The sequence below is a fragment of the Saprolegnia diclina genome (assembly GCF_000281045.1).
Source record: "Saprolegnia diclina VS20 unplaced genomic scaffold supercont1.25, whole genome shotgun sequence".
In the NCBI taxonomy this organism is placed as follows: domain Eukaryota; phylum Oomycota; class Saprolegniomycetes; order Saprolegniales; family Saprolegniaceae; genus Saprolegnia; species Saprolegnia diclina.
In genome coordinates, this window is record NW_008246092.1 from 99,084 (window position 1) to 116,515 (window position 17,432).

Genomic DNA, 17,432 nt, shown 5'->3' on the forward strand with positions numbered 1-17,432 from the left:
AGGGATGTAGTAGTATAGACTCAATTGAAAAGTGGTTTATTCGGCCGTGAACTTTTGGACGTTCTCCAAGAACGTGACGTACTCCTTCTGCTCCTTGAGGTCAGCGTACTCCATGATAAAGTTGGCCAAGTCGTCGTTGATGTGGCGGTCGTTGAGGTAGTCGGCGAAGGCTTCCTGCACGTCGTTTTCGAGGTCGATGAAGCGCGGGCCATGGTACGCCGAGTTGTCGACTTCATCGGCGTTCTCCTCCAGGTGCATGACGCTGTCGATCGTCAAGATGGAGCTCGCGACGCAGTCAAAGATGAGCGCTTCGTTGTTCTTGACGATGCGCGCCGTGAAGCGGATGCTCGGCAAGACGTCGTCTTCCTCGTCGCCTTCGTAGTCGCCCTCGGCCTCCTCTTCCTCGTCCTCGTACTCGCCAGCCTCGGGCTCAGCCACGTCCTGCACGTTGAAGTTGATGTCGATGATCTCGTTGGCGGTCTTGCTCTTGAGCGTGATGCCCACGTTGCCCGGCGTATCAGTGATCTTGAAGTGCTTGAGCACCTTCTCGCGCAGCGTCTCGAGCTCTTCGCCGACAAAGCAGTTGGCCTTCTCCTCCGCGAGCTCGCGCGCGAGGAGCGACGAGAGGTCCGATGAGAAGGCGCGGACAGGCATGGCCGTGCGGAGGGCGCGGAGCGACGAGAGGCGAGAGAGCATGTTGATCGGTGGCGGATGCAAAATGAAAGGGTGGCTCCTGCGCGCTCCGCGCCTTCGAACTTCGAGACCCCACTTGGTGTTTGTTGGGAAAGCTTCGAAGATCGCCCTTTTCGAGAAAGTCCCAACGAAGTTCGAAGTGCAATGTGACCGCAGAATCGCTGAGCTTCGGCCTCCTGCGACGTCCGCGCCGCCAGCGTGATAGCCATGGGGGTCGCCATCACTGGCAACGATCGCGTGCACACCCTGCAGTGCTGCATGTGACTTGCGTAGGTAGAGGTCGAGAGCCTACTAGTAAATTTGGTTTACAGACAAGCCACACGCCAAGTCCAACCAAGCGGTTTGTCCTCTTCATACTGCCCGTAGCATGACGACAACACTACCATACACTACTAGTAGCGAGAGCGATTGTAGCTGGTCATGCGTATCTATCTATCTTTTAATTGAATAACGACTTTTTGCGCGAAGCGCGGCACGAGCGCAGCGAGGGCACCCGGCGGCAGCCGGGGTCCGCGCGGTAGCGCGGTAGGGCCATATGCCATCCGCGCAGCGCCAATCCCGAGTGTGGCGTGTGCACTTGCGATAGTGCACGGTAGCGTGGTAGGATACTGTGCGCGATAGCGCAATGCACGAGTGTAGCGAGTGCATAGGGTATGGATGGGTCCTGCGCGATAGCGCAGGACCTCAATACAGTACGACGCGTGGTGTTAGATCAACGTGTTCGGTCGTGATATTAGGATTGTATCTGGATGTTACGTTTGCTTTGCAGGTATCAATTGCAATTCGCGCGCCAAGCACAGAGCAGAAGACTCGGTCATTGTGGGGCCGTCAGTTTCGGGCCGAGCGCAAGTGCGAGCAGTGGAATCGCCACGCTGCATATGCCCTGCAGACATCGACCCCGATCAAGGAGGCCAAGGAGCTCAAGCGGAAGATCGCCACGAGGCAGAGGTGGCGGCAGCGAACCAAGGCGTTGACCTTGACCGCCACTGCACCTCCAGGGGAAGCGCGCGCGTGCAGTGGAGGCTAAGGAGCTCAAGCGGAAGATCACCGCGAGGCAGAGGCGGCGGCAGCGAACCAAGGCGTCGACCGTGACCGCCATTGCGCCTCCTGGCGAAGCGTACGCGTCCAGCGGCGCCTGCCACAGTGGAAGTGCTGGGCCTTCAAATCCGAGTAGCGATTCTTTAAACCACCTCATAAACGTAAAACATCGTGCAATGTTGATCATTCCGCGATGCTGCAGCAAGCTGTTGTGCGTGAAGCGTCCTGCTATGCAGTATTGGACCCGAGTGCCGAAACGATGCGAAGGTTGAAGCGGCTAAGAAAGAGCTCTTCCCGGCGATGGCTCTAACAATAACAACCCACATCTAAGCGAGATTGGGACGATGCAGCACCCTCACCAAACAATGGAAAATGAATTTGACGTTGTTTCCACTGGAGCTCTACAAAGAGTCCACCAGGTGCACCGTAGCACAGCGCAAGTTACACCGCAGTGTCGTTTCCGGCTGAAGGCCGGTAGCGGCCCGCTGGGCACCGCAACGAAGCAGAGGTCGCGTCCGTCGCACGCGTCCGTCACACATTCGCCGTGTGAATGCGTGTTTGCAGTAAGAAGGGCGCGTTGGACGTGCATAGTACAAGAGCCCGTAAGGGTGCAAGGCATCCACACTGCCCAAGCTACGACACAGACACACCGCTAGGTTGCACGCGGCCCCGACACCAAACTGAAATCAAAAAGCGCGCCAGGACCTGCGCAAACCTTCTCCACGAATCAAACCACTGCGCATGCTACACAGAAAGACCGCTAGATGGCCCACCGGCCCTATGTCCCACCTCGACCACAAAGACCAACCACACTCTGCCCCAATAAAACACGAGGTTTGGGGCAGGTACGTTGAAACTCAATGCACATGACCCCGTCCACCGACGAGTCCAAACTACGTCACACGTAGTACACGATCCCACCGCTAGATTGCACGCTACCCCAATGCAAAACCTCAACCAAAAAGCTCGACCAAAACCTGCCCCAAGAAAACACGAGGTTAACCCTAGTTACCACTTGTGCAATGATGATGTGCGGTCCAGCGACGCAGCCTTTGTGCAACGAGTCTACGTACGCTTGGGTTGTCATCGTCATCGATACAAGGATCGCTGACGCTAGCATTCCTCTACGTACGCTTGGGTTGTCATCGTCATCGATACAAGGATCGCTGACGCTAGCATTCCTCTCGCACGCAGCATTCGCACTGGAGTCGCTGGCAGCTGTCGTGCTCGTGCTCGTACTCGCACCAGCGATGTGCAATGAGCACTGGACCATGGTTGAAGCTGATAGCCTGCGGCGCAACGTCAGGTACGACCGCCAGCTATGGCCGCCCAGCTATTCATGGCACCGGCGCTCTCTTTGCCCTGGTCGTGCGTACAGGCGCTGGCGCTGTCATGGTCGCTTGCCCTCGCCACCGAGGTCGTCGCAATGCTCCGATGGTTGCTTGGACGCCTGCAAAAATCGAAAAAAGCGCGATTTTTGTCCAATCAGATGCGTCGTTTCTCCACGGCCTTAAAAGTTTGCGTGCAAGTCGGACACTTGGGTCGAGTTGGATATCGCGCGTTGGGATTTTGAACCGCGATGGAGTCGACGACGGACCTGCGCCAGCTCATGGCGATGGCCGTGCGCATGCGCGACGAAGGCCGGACGAGCGATCCGCGCTACCACCAGATCGTGACGATCCTGCGCGCGCAGCAGCAGCGCCTCACGGACGCCCGCCAAGCGCCGGCCAGCGAGGCCAAGGGCAAGGCCAAGGCGGTCGTGGCCGCGCCGCGCACGGAGCCCAAGCCGCTCATCTTCACCGAGAAGCAGCTCACGCACCTCCACCAGCAGATCCGTACGTTCAAAGCGCTCAGCCGAACCATGGACGAGCTCCTCGCAAAAGACGTTTCGGCGGCCGCGGCTGCGACCGCTGTCGTGCCCGAGGTACCTGCGCCCGTGCTCGTCACGCCGCCACCAACGCCCACGATTGCGTCAGCGATCACGCTTCCCGAGATCATTGATGTCACGCGGCCGACTCCTCTCGACGTCACGCTTGCATGGGCCCGTGGCGACCGCGAAATCGTGTACGTGCCGCAGGAAGCGCTCGCGTCTTGCATCCTCCACGAGCTCGACGAGAACGACGACACGCCGACGCTTCCCACAGGCTTGCGCGGCCTCCAGGCACAGCTCCGTGAACAAATGGTCATGGCGTACCACGTGCAACTGGCGCAACTCGGCGACCCGGTCCACGTCGACCGAACGTTCTTCAAGCGCAAGCGCCCGATGCTCGCGTTGTACGACCCGTCGGAGCGGGAGCGCCGCATGAAGAGCCTTTCGAACGAGAAGAAGCGGCGCGCGGCGCGGAACGTGTACCTGCGCACGGTCTTGAACCACGCGCGCGAGTTCTCGGCCTTCCACAAGGCGCGCGTCTCGTCGCTTGCCAAGGTCTCGCGCGGCGCCAAGGCCCACGTCGACGCCAAGGCCAACCGCGCCGAACGCGAAGAAGACCGTCAAGAGAAGCTGCGTCTCAAGGCGCTCAAGGCCAACGACATGGCGGCCTACTCCAAGCTCGTCGCGGAAGCCAAGAACGAGCGCTTGACGTATTTATTGTCGCAGACCAACACGTACCTCGACAGCATCCGCGAGCTCGTGCGCGGCCATCGCGAGAAGCACGGGCTGGTCGCACCAACGCCTACGGGCGATGACGCAGCCGACGTCGACGACGAACTCGACTACCTCGGCATCGCTGTCAACAGCGAGATGCCGCGGCAGCCGCAAATGCTTGTGGGCGGCGACCTCAAAGAGTACCAGCTGCGCGGTCTGCAGTGGATGGTGTCGCTCTACGACAACCGCCTCAACGGCATCTTGGCCGATGAAATGGGTAAGGTCCGCCAACTAGTTGATAAGTTGATCATTTGTCTGGTCTAGGTCTCGGGAAGACGATCCAGTCCATCTCGCTGGTGACGTACATCATGGAGATCAAGCACAACCACGGCCCGTTCCTTGTCGTCGTGCCGCTCTCGACGCTCTCCAACTGGGTCAACGAGTTTCGCAAGTGGGCGCCCGACATTACGCTCGTCGTGTACAAAGGTGCCTGCGCTTGATACATTAAAAGAAATGTGGGGCCAATGTGGTGTAGGACATCCGCAAGCGCGCAAGGACATTTACCGGCTCGAGATGGCGAGCGTCCAGTTCAATGTCCTGCTGACGACGTACGAGTACATCATGAAGGACAAGCACGTGCTTCGCAAGTACGACTGGCAGTACATCATCGTCGACGAAGGCCACCGCATGAAGAACGCGCAGAGCAAGTTTGCAATGACGCTCGGGTCGCTCTACACGTCGCGGAACCGGCTCTTGCTGACGGGCACGCCGCTGCAAAACTCGTTGCCGGAGCTCTGGGCGCTGCTCAACTTTTTGCTGCCGACGATCTTCGAGTCGGTCGACAACTTTGAGCAGTGGTTCAGCAAGCCCTTCTCGCACTTTACGGGCACTGGCGAGAACAACGAGCTCTCGGACGAAGAGCGCATGCTCATCATCAACCGGTTGCACCAAGTGCTGCGTCCGTTCCTCCTCCGGCGCGTCAAGAGCTCGGTGCTCGACCAGCTGCCCGACAAGGTCGAGCGCGTCATCCGTTGCGAGCTCTCGGGCTGGCAAAAGATCATGTACCGGCGCATCCAGGAAGGTGGGTCGCTCCTCATGGAAGCGTCGTCGTCCACGGAGAAGGCCAAGTCGTCGTTCACAGCAAAGGGCCTGAGCAACATCCTCATGCAGCTCCGGAAGGTGTGCAACCACCCGTACCTCTTCCAGACCCAGGGCTACCCGATCGACTTTGACATTGTGCGCTCGGCTGGCAAGTTTGAGCTCCTCGACCGCATGCTGCCCAAGCTCCACGCGGCCGGGCACCGCGTGCTCATGTTTTCGCAAATGACGCAGCTCATGCACGTACTCGAAGACTACTTCACCTACCGCGGGTACGCTCTCTTTTGTGAAACATTGTGACATGGGCGCCTTGTAGGTTTCGGTACCTGCGGCTCGACGGCTCAACAAGTGCGGACGAGCGCGAGCAGCGCATGTTTATGTTCAACGCGCCCGACTCGCCGTACTTTATCTTTTTGCTGAGCACGCGCGCGGGCGGCCTCGGGCTCAACCTCGCGACGGCCGACACGGTCATCATCTTTGACAGCGATTGGAACCCGGCCATGGACGCGCAAGCGCAGGACCGCGCCCACCGCATTGGGTGCGTTTGGTTTGTATCAACTTGATACGAGAAATAGTGTAGGCAAAAGAACGAAGTGCGCGTCTTCCGGCTCGTGACCAACTCGCCGATCGAAGAGAAGATTCTGAGCCGCGCTACCGAGAAGATGAACATGAACAACCTCGTCGTCGAGGCTGGCAAGTTCCACGCCAAGTCCAAGGAGGCGGACCGCCGCGCGATGCTCGAGTCGCTCATAAAGATGGAGAGCGAGGACGCTGGAGATGACGAGGCCATGGTCATGGACAACGACGAGCTCAACTCGATCATGGCGCTCACGGACGAAGAGCTCGCGCAGTACCACCGCATGGACAACGAGCGCATCCTCCGCGAGGCCAAGACCTTTGGGAGTCCGTTCAATCGACTCATGGGCATGGCCGACGTCCCGCCGTGGCTCAAGGCTGCCGAAGCCGCCGAAGTGCAAAAGTCGATGGACGTCGCCGACGACGACGGCGTCGGCCTCCTCTTTGACGACGTCAAGCGCAAGCGCAAGGAGATCTCGTACCGAGACATGTCGGAGGCGCAGTTCCATCGCATCCTCGAAGACGGTGGCGACGCGGTCGATGCAGACAATATCATGCAGCCGGCCGCCAAGAAGCCCAAGATTGAAGCGGCAGACGCCCCATTGCTTGTCTCGTCTGACAAGCTGCGTCAGCTGTACGACGCGGTGCTGCGGGCAAAGGACGGGTCGGGTCGGCTGCGTCACTTTTTGTTTCTTGAAAAGCCGTCGGCTGAAGACTACCCGTACGTGCAACTGCCCGACACGGCGTCCTAACGATGCGATAGGGACTACTACACGATCGTGACGACGCCCATGGACCTCGTGACGATCGACGCGCGCATTGCCAGCGGCGCGTACGCGTCGTTTGATGCGATCGAAGCCGACTTCCGGCTCATGTTTGAGAACGCGCAGCGCTACAACCACAAGGACTCGCTCGTGCACCACGACGCGGTCGAGATGGCCAAGGTCATGAAGACCAAGCTCCGGAGCCTCAAGGGACTGAGTGGCAGCAGCAGTAGCAAAAAGTCCAAGAAGGCCCGGCGGTAATCGAATGCTCTTTATGTCGTTGGTTGGGCGTTGGATATGGTCGCTTGGTTGGGCCAACTAGGTAAAGTACCCGGCATCGACCACGTCCGTCGACGACGGCTGCATCTCGTTGAGGTTCGGGTGCGTCGTGGCGCCGGCGGCTTGAAAGATCTTGAACGTACGCTACGAACGACGAGGTAGCGTCAGACGTCCGTGACAACTCGTACCTCGAGGTTGTCGTCGACACACATGACAGACGCGAGGTTGCCAAAGCTAGATGCAACAGGAACACATAATGTTGCAGCGAGCGAGGCGTGTGGTACCGGTAGCAGTAGTTGGGCGCTGACCAGATCGTGGAAAAGGTGTCGCGGAAGAGCACTTGGTAGCCCTCCATGCAGAGCTGGTGGGCGCGGCTGATGTGCTGGAGGTCGTTGAGGTGCAGGAACTTCTCGACAATGTCGGCGCCAAACATGTAGCCCGCGCCGCGCGGCGAGAGGTGGAAGCCGTTGCTCTTGGGCTCGGGGTCGGACCAGACCAGATCTGTTGCGTCGGATGAGCGCGGCCGCCAGACGCAGCTACGCACCCGCAAATGGACCGTCGGACGGGATCTCCATAACGCGGTTAATCATGCGGATCTGGTCGACGTAATGGACCGCAGGGCTCAGGCCACCATGGATGGCCATGAGCTGCTTGTTGACAATCGCGCCTGGATGAGAGATCATCAGCATTGATACAGGAGGCAAGTGTACCGAGGGGAAGGTAGTCGAAGACGTCCATAAAAGCCTTGTAGACGCGCTGGTCGCCGTCGTACTTCTTACTGCACTCGGTCTGGAAGCCGTACACGGACGTTGTTTGGCGCGACTCGTGGTTGCCGCGGATGAGGAACGTCGAGTCCGGGAAGCGCACCTGCAGCCATCAGTCATGGCGAGCATGAGCTTGGAGACACATACCATGCGGACGAGGAGGAAGCTGATGGTCTCGACGCTATGGGACCCGCGGTCGACAAAATCGCCAAGGAAGAGCATGCGCTGGCCAATGTCGAGCGACATGAGCGTGAGGAGGTCGGCAAACTGCCCGTGGATGTCGCCGCAGATCGTGATGGGCGCCGGGAGGTCCAGCAAGGTCGGCTGGTTGGCGAGGTGCTCCTTGGCCATCGCCAGCAGCCGGAGGAGGCTCGTCACGTCCAGCGGCTGCGAGTTAGCGAGCCGCTCGTACCACCGGGCGCAGTCGTTCATCGAGGAAGACAGTGAAAATGACCCGGATCTATCCGGATAAAACAGCATGGCTTGTCCAGGTCGGTATCTTGCGAAGCGGCGCCATGGACGACGACTTTGGCAGCGGGACATGGACGAGCTTGGGCGTCGGCGTCGCGATCGGTCTCGTCCTCATTAGCTTCCTCACGCTCTATCCTGGTGAGCCATTCGAGTACACGCCGGACGCCTTGGAGCGCAACGCGGCGTCCTCGGCTACCTCGCCCGACGACGACGAGCGCTGCTTGCCAGAGAAGGCTGCAGACACGGACGAGCGCAAAGCGGCGGCTGCCCGCGTCGAGAAGATTCAGGCTCTTCTCGGCCTGCAAGACGCCGAAATTCAGTCGGCGCTGGCGGCAGCCTCGCGCGCAACACCCGCCCACCCCACAGCCGGCCGCACCAACTACATGGCGATCGCTGACAAGTGCGTGTACGCCGTCTTCTTTGGCCTCTTGCTGCTCGTCGCCGAGCGCGAATATGGCATCAACGTCGCTGCAGTGCTGAGCTACGTCTTCCCGCGCGAGGCCGCGACCGTGCACCAGCTGTGGCCGTGGACGTCGTCGGTCCACGCCGCGCCGTAGCATATTCTGTGAACATGGAATGACTATTTCTTAAACGATTACACGAGTCGCTTCTCGGCAGCGCGGGCGTGGCCTTCGAGGCCTTCGATGCGCGCGAGGGCGACCGCGTCGCGGACGAGCTCCTGCGACTGCGCCGCGTCGTCAATGCGCATCCACGTACGAATGCGGAGGAACGTGTGCACCGAGAGCCCGCCCGTGTAGCGCGCCGTGCCGCCCGTGGGGAGCACGTGGTTCGGGCCGACGCCGTAGTCGCCGAGGACTTCGGCCGCGCGTGCGCCAATAAACAAGCCGCTACACCGTCGTCATGAGTCATCGTCGTCCTCCGGCAAGTGCAAGTTCCTACCCGTAGTGCACAATGCGCTTGGCAACCGCGTTGCTGTCGGTGCAAATGATCTCGACGTGCTCGGCCGCAAGGATGTTGGCAGCCTCGACAGCGGCGTCGAGGTTCGGGCAAAGGACCGCAAAGCCCTTCGCGACACTCACGGTCGCCGTCGCGCCGGTCGGGAGCACGGCGAGCTGTGACACAATCTCTGCGTTGACGGCATCCACAACAGCCTGGGACGTCGTGACGAGGATCGGCACCGCCGCCGTGTCGTGCTCGGCCTGCGCAAGGAGGTCGGCAGCGATCGTCGCGGCGTGCGCGAGGCCCCCCTCGTCAGCCACCACGAGGCACTCGGACGGCCCCGCGAGCATGTCAATGGCGCACTTGCCGTACACGAGCGACTTGGCTGCCGTGACCCACCTACGTCGCCGCGACACATGAGCGGACGAGGTGAAGCGCAGTCGCGCGTACTTGTTGCCGGGGCCGACGATGATGTCGCAAGGCGGGACGCCGTCAATGCCGTACGCGAGCGTAGCGATGGCTTGCGCGCCGCCCACCGCGAGAAGCGCGTCGGCGTTCGAGATGTACGCGGCGGCGAGCGTCGCGGGGGCCGGGCGCGGCGAGGCGACAATGACCGTGGCGACACCAGCCACGCGCGCCGTGACGGCCGTCATGAGCACGGACGAAGGCAGCGGGTACTAGTGTGGACGAGATGAGACAAAACATTGGTAGCAGATTCAACGTACGCGGCCACCAGGGGCGTAGCAGCCGGCGACTTGCATGGGCGACACGTCTTGGCCAGCTTGGCCACCAGGAATGTCACGTGCAAAGCTCTGGATCGACGCGCGCTGCGCTTGGGCAAAGACTTCGATGCGCTGCTTGGTGCGCTGCAGAAGCTGCTGCTCAGCCACGGGCAGCGCGTCGAACGCTGCCTGCATCTCCTTGCGCGAGTACAAGATAGGCGCGTTCTGCGATGGGATGTCGCCGAGGCGGAGCGCGTGGTCGCGGACCGCGTCAAGGCCGCGTGCGCGCACGTCGTTGACGATGGCGCGGGCCTGCTCGAGCGCCTGGGGTTCGACCGGGTCGTACGCAAAGGCGCGGACGTCGCTCGGGGCAATCACGCGGAGTCCACTCATCGTGATCTTCGTCTCCTTTCGGCAAAATGCAATCTGAAAAGATACGATCGCGTGGTGTTTTAATTTGCTTACAAATTACAAGTGTTTTCCGATCGTAAGAATATTATTTTCGTAGGCGGAACGTTCTTTTGGCCCTTTGAGGCAACCACATGGCGCATTCACTCGGCTTCCAACGAGCTCCCGCTCGGCGACGCGAGCGTTCGTCGACCACGCCCGCCAATGGTTGCCACCAATAGACGAGGCTGCTTGGTCAGGAGCACACCGGCGCGGTTGACTCCAACTCAGTTCGTATAGTAAGAAACTGTCTTGGGAAGCGATGAAGGAGCGCAATGCACCGAAGATAAGTTCCTTCGGCACGGAAGCGGTCTTGCGCGAGACCGGCAAGAACGACTCGAGATCGACGATACCATTGTGGTGCTCTGCATCTGGCGGTGGCCTGATGCCGAACACCGTGTCGCTCAGGACCATTTGACTCCAAGCGCCCCGTTTAGGGGTAGGGTTCGTCACGAGCCATCGCACAAGACTTGTCCATCATCAAGAGGCCATCTACCTGTTGTTGATCGTGCTACACTAGACGGCTATGCTCACGTGTTCCAGGAACTTCGTCTCTTGCCGTCTGTGACAAAACCATTTCAATCGAGAGTTCCCGGTAGTAGTTGGGGGAAAATGAATATTGATCGATGCAGTAATTATGAAAGAAACACTCAGCTGTTGTCGCGACGCAGCGCGAGGAGCACTTGGTCGAGCGACTGCGACGGCTCGATCTTGCAGAGACCGCTAGTCGAAAGAATGCTCGCCGCTTGACCGCGTGCGTTGGCGAACGAGACAGTCGCGTCCAAGTGCGTGAGGCGCTCCTCGAGAATCTCAAACGTCTGGATCGAGGTGGCGTCAATGTCATGGAGGAACGTCGTGTCGAGGACGACAAGGCGCCGGCCAGCATGCAAGACGAGCTGTGTCATAATGTACTGCGAGAGGAACTCGGCGTTGCCAAAGTAGAGCGAGCCTTCGACTCGCACGATGAGTGTGTCGTTGGGCATGACGGCCTCGGGGTGCACGCTCGTGTCGACGTAGTGGCCGTCAGCATTGAGGCCGAGGAGGCAGACCACGGGGCGCTTGGTCTTGATCATGACAGCGAGGAGTGAGCACCCAATGGAGCCAAAGAGACCCGGGAGGATGCCAAGACCCACCGTGAGCACGAACGAGACCATCCAGACGTAGAATTCGTCGCGCTTGGCCTTGAAGAGCCACTTGGCTTCGTCGACCTCAATGAGCCAAAAGCCAGCGACGATAATGATCGACGCGAGGCTCGCCTTGGGGAGGTAGTAGAGAGCGTCGGTCAAGAAGAGCAGCACGAGGATGACCAATGTGACGGTGATGAACGAGGCCAGCTGCGTCTTGGCGCTCTGGACGTTCACCGCCGTACGGGACATACCACCGGTCGGTGGCATGACCTGGAAGAAGGCGCCAACGCCAGAGGCAAAGCCGAGCGCGAGCAGCTCTTGGTTCGAATCAATGTCATAGTTGCCACGCACTGCGAGCCGCTTGGCGATCGCAACGCTGGTCGAGTAGACAACAAGTGCCATCGTCGCGGCTTGGAGGAGGATGCTGCCAAAGCTGTCGGTCTTGATCAAACCATCGCTGTAGCCATACCACGGCAGCACGACACTGGGCATGCCCTGCGGTACATGGCCCGTGACCTTGACGCGCTTCTCGCCAATGAGGTACCCGGCGAGGATACCGAAGAAGCAAATGACAAGCGGGCCAAGATCGAGAAGCGTGCGCAAGAGGAAGAGGAAGACAGCTTTGGTCTTGCCACTACCTTCTTGCAGTGCCGTCGTCTTGCGGAGGAGACCCTTCTCGGCTGGCTTGTCATGGTCTTCTTCCATCGTCGCGTAGTCGCCTTCGTTGAGCGAGAAGCCCCACTGCTCGCGGGGCGTCGCGACAGGATGCGTAGAACTGGGACCGTCGAGGAGCTCGGTGAGCTTGGGCGCCTCGACGAGGTGCTTCTTGGCGTACTTGAAGAACGCGAGCACAATCATCGAGAGAACTCCGATCGTGAACGAGATCCAGTTGATCTTGTTGAAGTTGTGGAAGATCTCGTAGATCGTTTGCAGCGGGTACGCGTGCGTCGGCAGCGACAGCTGGAGCCACGTTGGGAACTGCGCGACCATGATGAGGATGCCACCGGCCGAGAGGAAGCCGCCCATGACAGGTCGAGAGAAAAAGTCAGCGACGACACCGAGACGGAGGCAGCCCAGTGCAAAGTTGATACACCCGACAAGGAACGAGATGAGAATGCCGACAGCGACGCGCTCCTTCATGTTGGGGATCGTCTGGAGGTACGTGCCGACCATGAGACTCACTTCGGAGCCGTTGGCGACCGAGAGGACACGGGACGTGCCGAAGATCGTGTACAAGACGGGCGTTAGCGCCGCTGTGTAGAGGCCATACTGCGCGGGCACGGCCATGACGTTGGCGAGCGAGATCTCTTGCGGTACGATCATCATGGCGACGGTCACACCGGCAATCACGTCGAACTTGAGGTCGCGCTGGATGTTGTACGATGGCACCCACTGCAGCAGCGGAAAGAGCTTCTTGAGGCGGTGCTGAACCATGGTGCACTAGGTAGCGCGAGGCAAAAGGCGAAGTGAACTGAGCTTGTGCGACCAGGCTATCACGTCTGGAAAGGCGCGCGTTGTACGTTGAACTTCCAAATCGATGTAGTGGTTATCATCCAAGGCAACGATAAGGGGATCGTAAAAGCGACACCTTGTTGAAACGTTTCCATACAACCCGCCCACGCACAGATATAAAGTGTACGAAAAGGGGATTGCCTGCTTCTTGCCGCTATCATCGCCTATCACAGGAAAGCTGAGTACCACCCAAGAGTACCTTCCTGAACATTGCACTGGTGTTGTATATGCCTGCTACAGCCAGGCGCGACGAGCTCGCGGAGCACGACCGCAACCAGTCCAAATGGAAGGATTGCTGGCGATGACTCTGAGAGATGCTGATCTATGATTGGCCCCGCTGAATTTCGAGCTCCCAATCAGTGACCTCTGTTGCAGCGACAGATGGTGATCAGCGAGAGCGGTAAATTCGACGATAAGATCTTGGATCTTTCCTCGTCGAAAACAACTTCCCAAGGACGTGCCAATATTCGGCTCGTTCCCAACATCGCCTCGCGTATCTCGTCCTCATTTGCGCTTGGCAAAAGCAGCCTTCGGTTGTCGGCGAAGGACTCATTGTGGCTGGTAACCAGAAGCCTCGAACCGGTGCGAGGCACGTGAACGAAGCGTGTAGACACCAAATTTCTGGTCCGTGCTTCGCGGTGGATGTTTCACCGTGGTACGACGAGACAACACTGATGGTACACGCAGCCCAACCACAGCAAACAAGCTCAGCAAACCGCAGTGACCATCCTGACCAGAATCGTAGCACACGATTGTGGCTGGCAAATCTAGCCCACTCTGCAAGTACACGTACTAGTACATGAGTTATACCACACTTCCGGCTTGTCATTAAGCGCAGGCACATCTTGCACCACAAACTCAAGAACACAGGTGGCCCTTGAAGCGAGTTGCACGCCACGTCCCGTCCAAGCCAACAGCCGGCAGTGCTGGGAAATCCCAGTCATCCGGATACGGACAGCGGCCTTGCCGGATGGCGGGCGCAGCGCCAAGCAGCACCATTCGGCAGGTCGCATGGCACGAGGTCGGTGGTCGCGGCGTTTCCCGCTGCTGGAGTGGGTACCTGCGTACGATGTCCAGCGCGATCTCAAGTTTGATTTGATTGCCGGCGTGACCGTCGCCATGATGATTGTGCCGCAAGAGATCTCGCTCGCCAACGTCATGAACGTGCCGCCGCAGTATGGCCTCTACACGGCCGCGATGACGCCGGCGCTCTACACGATCTTTGGCACGTCCCGCGTCCTCTCGGTCGCCAACGGCGCCGAAGTGAGTCTCATGGTCGGCACGTACCTCCAGACGATCCCAACCGCCGCAGAGCGCATCGCGGTGGGCATTTTCCTCTCGTTTCTGATTGGCGCCATCAATATTGTGCTCGGGTGCCTCCAGCTCGGCGTGATCGCCGACTTTTTCTCCCGACCTGTCATGGGCGGCTTCCTCTCTGGCGGCGGTGTCCTCATCATGATCTCGCAGCTGCCGACGTGGTTCCAGCTGAAGCTGCCAACGTCGTCGTACCCGCTCGAGACGCTCTACCGCGTGTGCACGCATCTCGGCGACGCCAACGGTATCTCATTTGGCATCGGTCTTGTCTCGATCATTGTGCTCTCGCTCTTCAAGTATGCGAAAGCGCACTGGGTCGAGGCGCCAAAACTCAACGAGCTACTCGAGTCCCCGCGCGCGTTCCAGCCGCTGCACGAGTCCGCAGCGCCGCTCGCGTCGCACCGGACATGGGGCTTTTCACTCACCGACTCGGACTTTGCTTCCATGGAGCACCTCCCGTCGGCGCCCATGCCCAGTGACAGTGGTGAGGAACTACCATTGCGCGCTGCGTCGTCATCGTCATCGTCGTCCAAGGCATGCAAGGTTGTCATCTTTGTGCTCAAGACGTGCCTCGACCTCGGCCCGCTCTTTATCTGCGCGTTTGGCGTTCTCGCCGGGTACCTCATTGGCGAATCCCGCGTCAAGGTCACGGGTCATGTGCCCCAAGGTCTTCCGTCGCCGGTGCTGCCGTGGTACGGCTATACCGAGCACATCATCACGTCGGTCGATTTTTCTGATGTGGCTTTGCAAGCCGCGACGATCGCCGTCATTGTCTACTCGACGAGTATCGCGATGGCCAAGCGGCTCGCGGTGCGCGGCAACTACGACATTGACGCTAACCAGGAGCTGCTCGGCCTCGGCTTTGCATCCGCCATCGGCGCCTTCTTCCAGGTCATGCCACCGACCGGCGGTATGTCCCGCACGGCTGTCAATGTGCAGAGCGCACGCACGCAACTCGCGTCTTTTGTGACCGTCGTGCTCGTGCTGTTTGTGCTGCTCTTCCTCACCAACGTGCTCCATTTTCTACCCAAAGCAAGTCTTGCGGCCATCATCATTGTCGCTGGCTACTGGCTCATCGAGACGCACGAGGCGACGTGGCTGTATACCGCCAAGCGCGATGAGTTCTACGTCTGGATCCTCTCGTTCGTGCTCACGATCGGACTCGGGATCCTACCGGGCCTCTTTAGCTCCATTGGGTGCTCGCTCCTCGCCGTCATGATCAAGACCAAGCGCCCGAACGTGTGTCTCCTCGGCGAAACCGAGGACGGCCATATCGTCGACTTGAGCCTTCACAATGAGGTCGCCGCGCGCGTGCCCGACGACGCCATCTTGGTCCGCGTCGAGGGCTCGCTTTACTTTGGCAACGCCGAGTTTGTGTCGCAGTTTTTGCTCTCGCAAGTCGTACTGCACCCGGGGCGACGCCTCGTCGTGCTGGATGCGAGTTACCTCTATGACGTGGACGCGACGGCTCTTCAAGTACTTGCGACGGTGGCCGAGCGACTGGGTACGCAAGGCATCCGGTTCTCGGTCGCAGGCGCGCGCGGTGTCGTCGCGTCGAGCTTGGAGACGCTTCTGGACGTGAGCACGTTGCCGTTGAGCCTTGCGCTTCTGCAAGTGCGTCGTTGAATAAGTAGCTACACGATCCGCGGATGTTTTGCAAGGCTAGCGATGGGTTTGCGTAGTAATGCTATCTGTGGTCGGTGCACTTTGATGCGGAGTAGCTTGACGCCAGATCGTGCTCCAGTCGCCCTACTGACCTCGTATGCTACAGTGCACACGACACCTGGCAACTGCCTTGCTCCCGAAAACTTATTGAAGTTGCCGTGGCTATCCCACTGGTCCGAAACCCGCGTCTTGACGTACAGGGACATCCCTGGACAGCGAGCGCATAAGCGACCCGTGCACGCCAGCGTTGCCACAGTAGCCGCCGGGTCCGTGCGCCTCGACCGGCCACGGCATCTACGGTACCCATGTAGTAGCGAGTAGCTCGGACCCGGCCACATACGCGCCGTCTTGTCCAACGCGCACAGTACACCAAGTCCGCACTAGCAGCACGAATGCAAAGTTCTTCGTATGTAGCAGGATGAGCAGCGCGGCGGTGCGCGTCCGTGGGCTGATTGATGGCCAAGAATTACTCGCGGGTTCGCTCCTGGCTCGTGCACGACGCGCTTGTGAAGCGGTCGCTGGACGCATATCAGTGGGCCATCTCGGCAGGTGTTGCGCCGTTCTCGATCGTGCCAGACGACTAGTTCGGGACAGCATTAGTTATTTGCGGGGCTGGGCACCTTCAACGAGTTGCTTGCTGGTGCCAGTGTGGAGGCAGGTCAATTCCCCACATCTTTCAAGTAAGTCCAGAGGTGTTCAAAAAGATAGCCAATCACAGTGCCCGACACTAGCTTCTACGTCCAATGAAACGCGGGCTGGCAGCCTTAGGGGCCGTGTGTTCACCGTTGCCCGCAGCTGCGGCGGCGCGGCGAGAGGCAGCATTTTGGGATTTCTGAAGCCTCGCACAAGCAAGACGACAAGCATGATGGTCGAGCAGCCCATGTGCAGCGATAAGTACTCGATGGCGTACCTCCTTCAAGACGTTTCGCCCCACACGACGTCGGTCTGGGAGTATGTGCTGCAGCATGGCGCGTTCCCGCCCGAGCTCTTTAGCCGCCAAGACGACGCGTCGCCGACCGACGACGAGTCGGACGACCATAGTAGCACCATCAAGAAGGCGTGCTCGTCCGACTACTCGAACCTCGACGGCGTCCGCACCGGCCGCTGGTCCAAGGAAGAGGAAGAGTACGCGAACGCGATGATTGAAGCGTTCAAGACGGGCGTGTTGCCGCTCCCGGGCACCATGAGCATGCGCAAGTTCGTCTCGGAGCTCCTCCGGTGTCACCCGATGCGCGTGAGCAAGAAGTTTGTCGGGTATGTGCGAAAGTACCACTGGTACACGACGCACCTCGCCGAGTCGACGGACGGCGTCGCGCCCCACATCGTGCTCGCCATGTACGCGCAATTGAGCCGCCTCGAGCAAGCCTTCTGGTCCTCGGAGCCGCTCCACGCGTCGTAAGCACGATTTCTGTCCATTATTAAGTTATCAAAAGAATGCATTCTATTTCGCTGTACATTTCATCACATCATTTCGCTGC

The 17,432-nt window shown here is 59.6% G+C and overlaps 8 protein-coding genes across 8 annotated transcripts; 4 read left to right on the top strand and 4 right to left on the bottom strand.

The window, feature by feature from the left end:
* On the bottom strand, positions 1 to 760 carry SDRG_08254 (hypothetical protein). The gene has a single exon (XM_008614130.1). It carries the CDS (start codon positions 694 to 696, stop codon positions 37 to 39), a length of 660 nt encoding a protein of 219 aa, XP_008612352.1. The 5' UTR covers positions 697 to 760; the 3' UTR covers positions 1 to 36.
* A 2,477-nt stretch (positions 761 to 3,237) lies between these two features.
* Positions 3,238 to 7,035, top strand: SDRG_08255 (hypothetical protein). Its single transcript, XM_008614131.1, has 6 exons — positions 3,238 to 4,592; positions 4,640 to 4,801; positions 4,851 to 5,685; positions 5,730 to 5,951; positions 5,994 to 6,710; positions 6,753 to 7,035. Exons 1-6 carry the CDS (start codon positions 3,311 to 3,313, stop codon positions 7,012 to 7,014), a joined length of 3,480 nt encoding a protein of 1,159 aa, XP_008612353.1. The 5' UTR covers positions 3,238 to 3,310; the 3' UTR covers positions 7,015 to 7,035.
* A 36-nt stretch (positions 7,036 to 7,071) lies between these two features.
* Positions 7,072 to 8,228, bottom strand: SDRG_08256 (protein phosphatase; the record flags this gene model as incomplete). The annotated part of the gene is made up of 6 exons (XM_008614132.1): positions 7,072 to 7,176; positions 7,221 to 7,266; positions 7,317 to 7,533; positions 7,577 to 7,699; positions 7,743 to 7,899; positions 7,944 to 8,228. 6 exons carry the CDS (start codon positions 8,226 to 8,228, stop codon positions 7,072 to 7,074), a joined length of 933 nt encoding a protein of 310 aa, XP_008612354.1.
* Positions 8,229 to 8,286: 58 nt separating this feature from the next.
* Positions 8,287 to 8,862, top strand: SDRG_08257 (hypothetical protein). The gene has a single exon (XM_008614133.1). The coding sequence runs from the start codon at positions 8,312 to 8,314 to the stop codon at positions 8,822 to 8,824; it is 513 nt and encodes a 170-aa protein (XP_008612355.1). The 5' UTR covers positions 8,287 to 8,311; the 3' UTR covers positions 8,825 to 8,862.
* SDRG_08258 (histidinol dehydrogenase) lies at positions 8,829 to 10,309 on the bottom strand. Its single transcript, XM_008614134.1, has 4 exons — positions 9,893 to 10,309; positions 9,618 to 9,844; positions 9,168 to 9,566; positions 8,829 to 9,115 (listed from the first exon to the last, which is right to left on the bottom strand). The coding sequence occupies exons 1-4, from the start codon at positions 10,280 to 10,282 to the stop codon at positions 8,863 to 8,865; spliced, it is 1,269 nt and encodes a 422-aa protein (XP_008612356.1). The 5' UTR covers positions 10,283 to 10,309; the 3' UTR covers positions 8,829 to 8,862.
* A 609-nt stretch (positions 10,310 to 10,918) lies between these two features.
* Positions 10,919 to 13,049, bottom strand: SDRG_08259 (hypothetical protein). The gene has a single exon (XM_008614135.1). The coding sequence runs from the start codon at positions 12,895 to 12,897 to the stop codon at positions 10,987 to 10,989; it is 1,911 nt and encodes a 636-aa protein (XP_008612357.1). The 5' UTR covers positions 12,898 to 13,049; the 3' UTR covers positions 10,919 to 10,986.
* An 824-nt stretch (positions 13,050 to 13,873) lies between these two features.
* Positions 13,874 to 15,995, top strand: SDRG_08260 (hypothetical protein). Its single transcript, XM_008614136.1, has one exon. It carries the CDS (start codon positions 13,987 to 13,989, stop codon positions 15,913 to 15,915), a length of 1,929 nt encoding a protein of 642 aa, XP_008612358.1. The 5' UTR covers positions 13,874 to 13,986; the 3' UTR covers positions 15,916 to 15,995.
* Positions 15,996 to 16,698: 703 nt separating this feature from the next.
* On the top strand, positions 16,699 to 17,415 carry SDRG_08261 (hypothetical protein). The gene has a single exon (XM_008614137.1). The coding sequence runs from the start codon at positions 16,817 to 16,819 to the stop codon at positions 17,351 to 17,353; it is 537 nt and encodes a 178-aa protein (XP_008612359.1). The 5' UTR covers positions 16,699 to 16,816; the 3' UTR covers positions 17,354 to 17,415.
* The last annotated feature ends 17 nt before the right edge of the window (positions 17,416 to 17,432 follow it).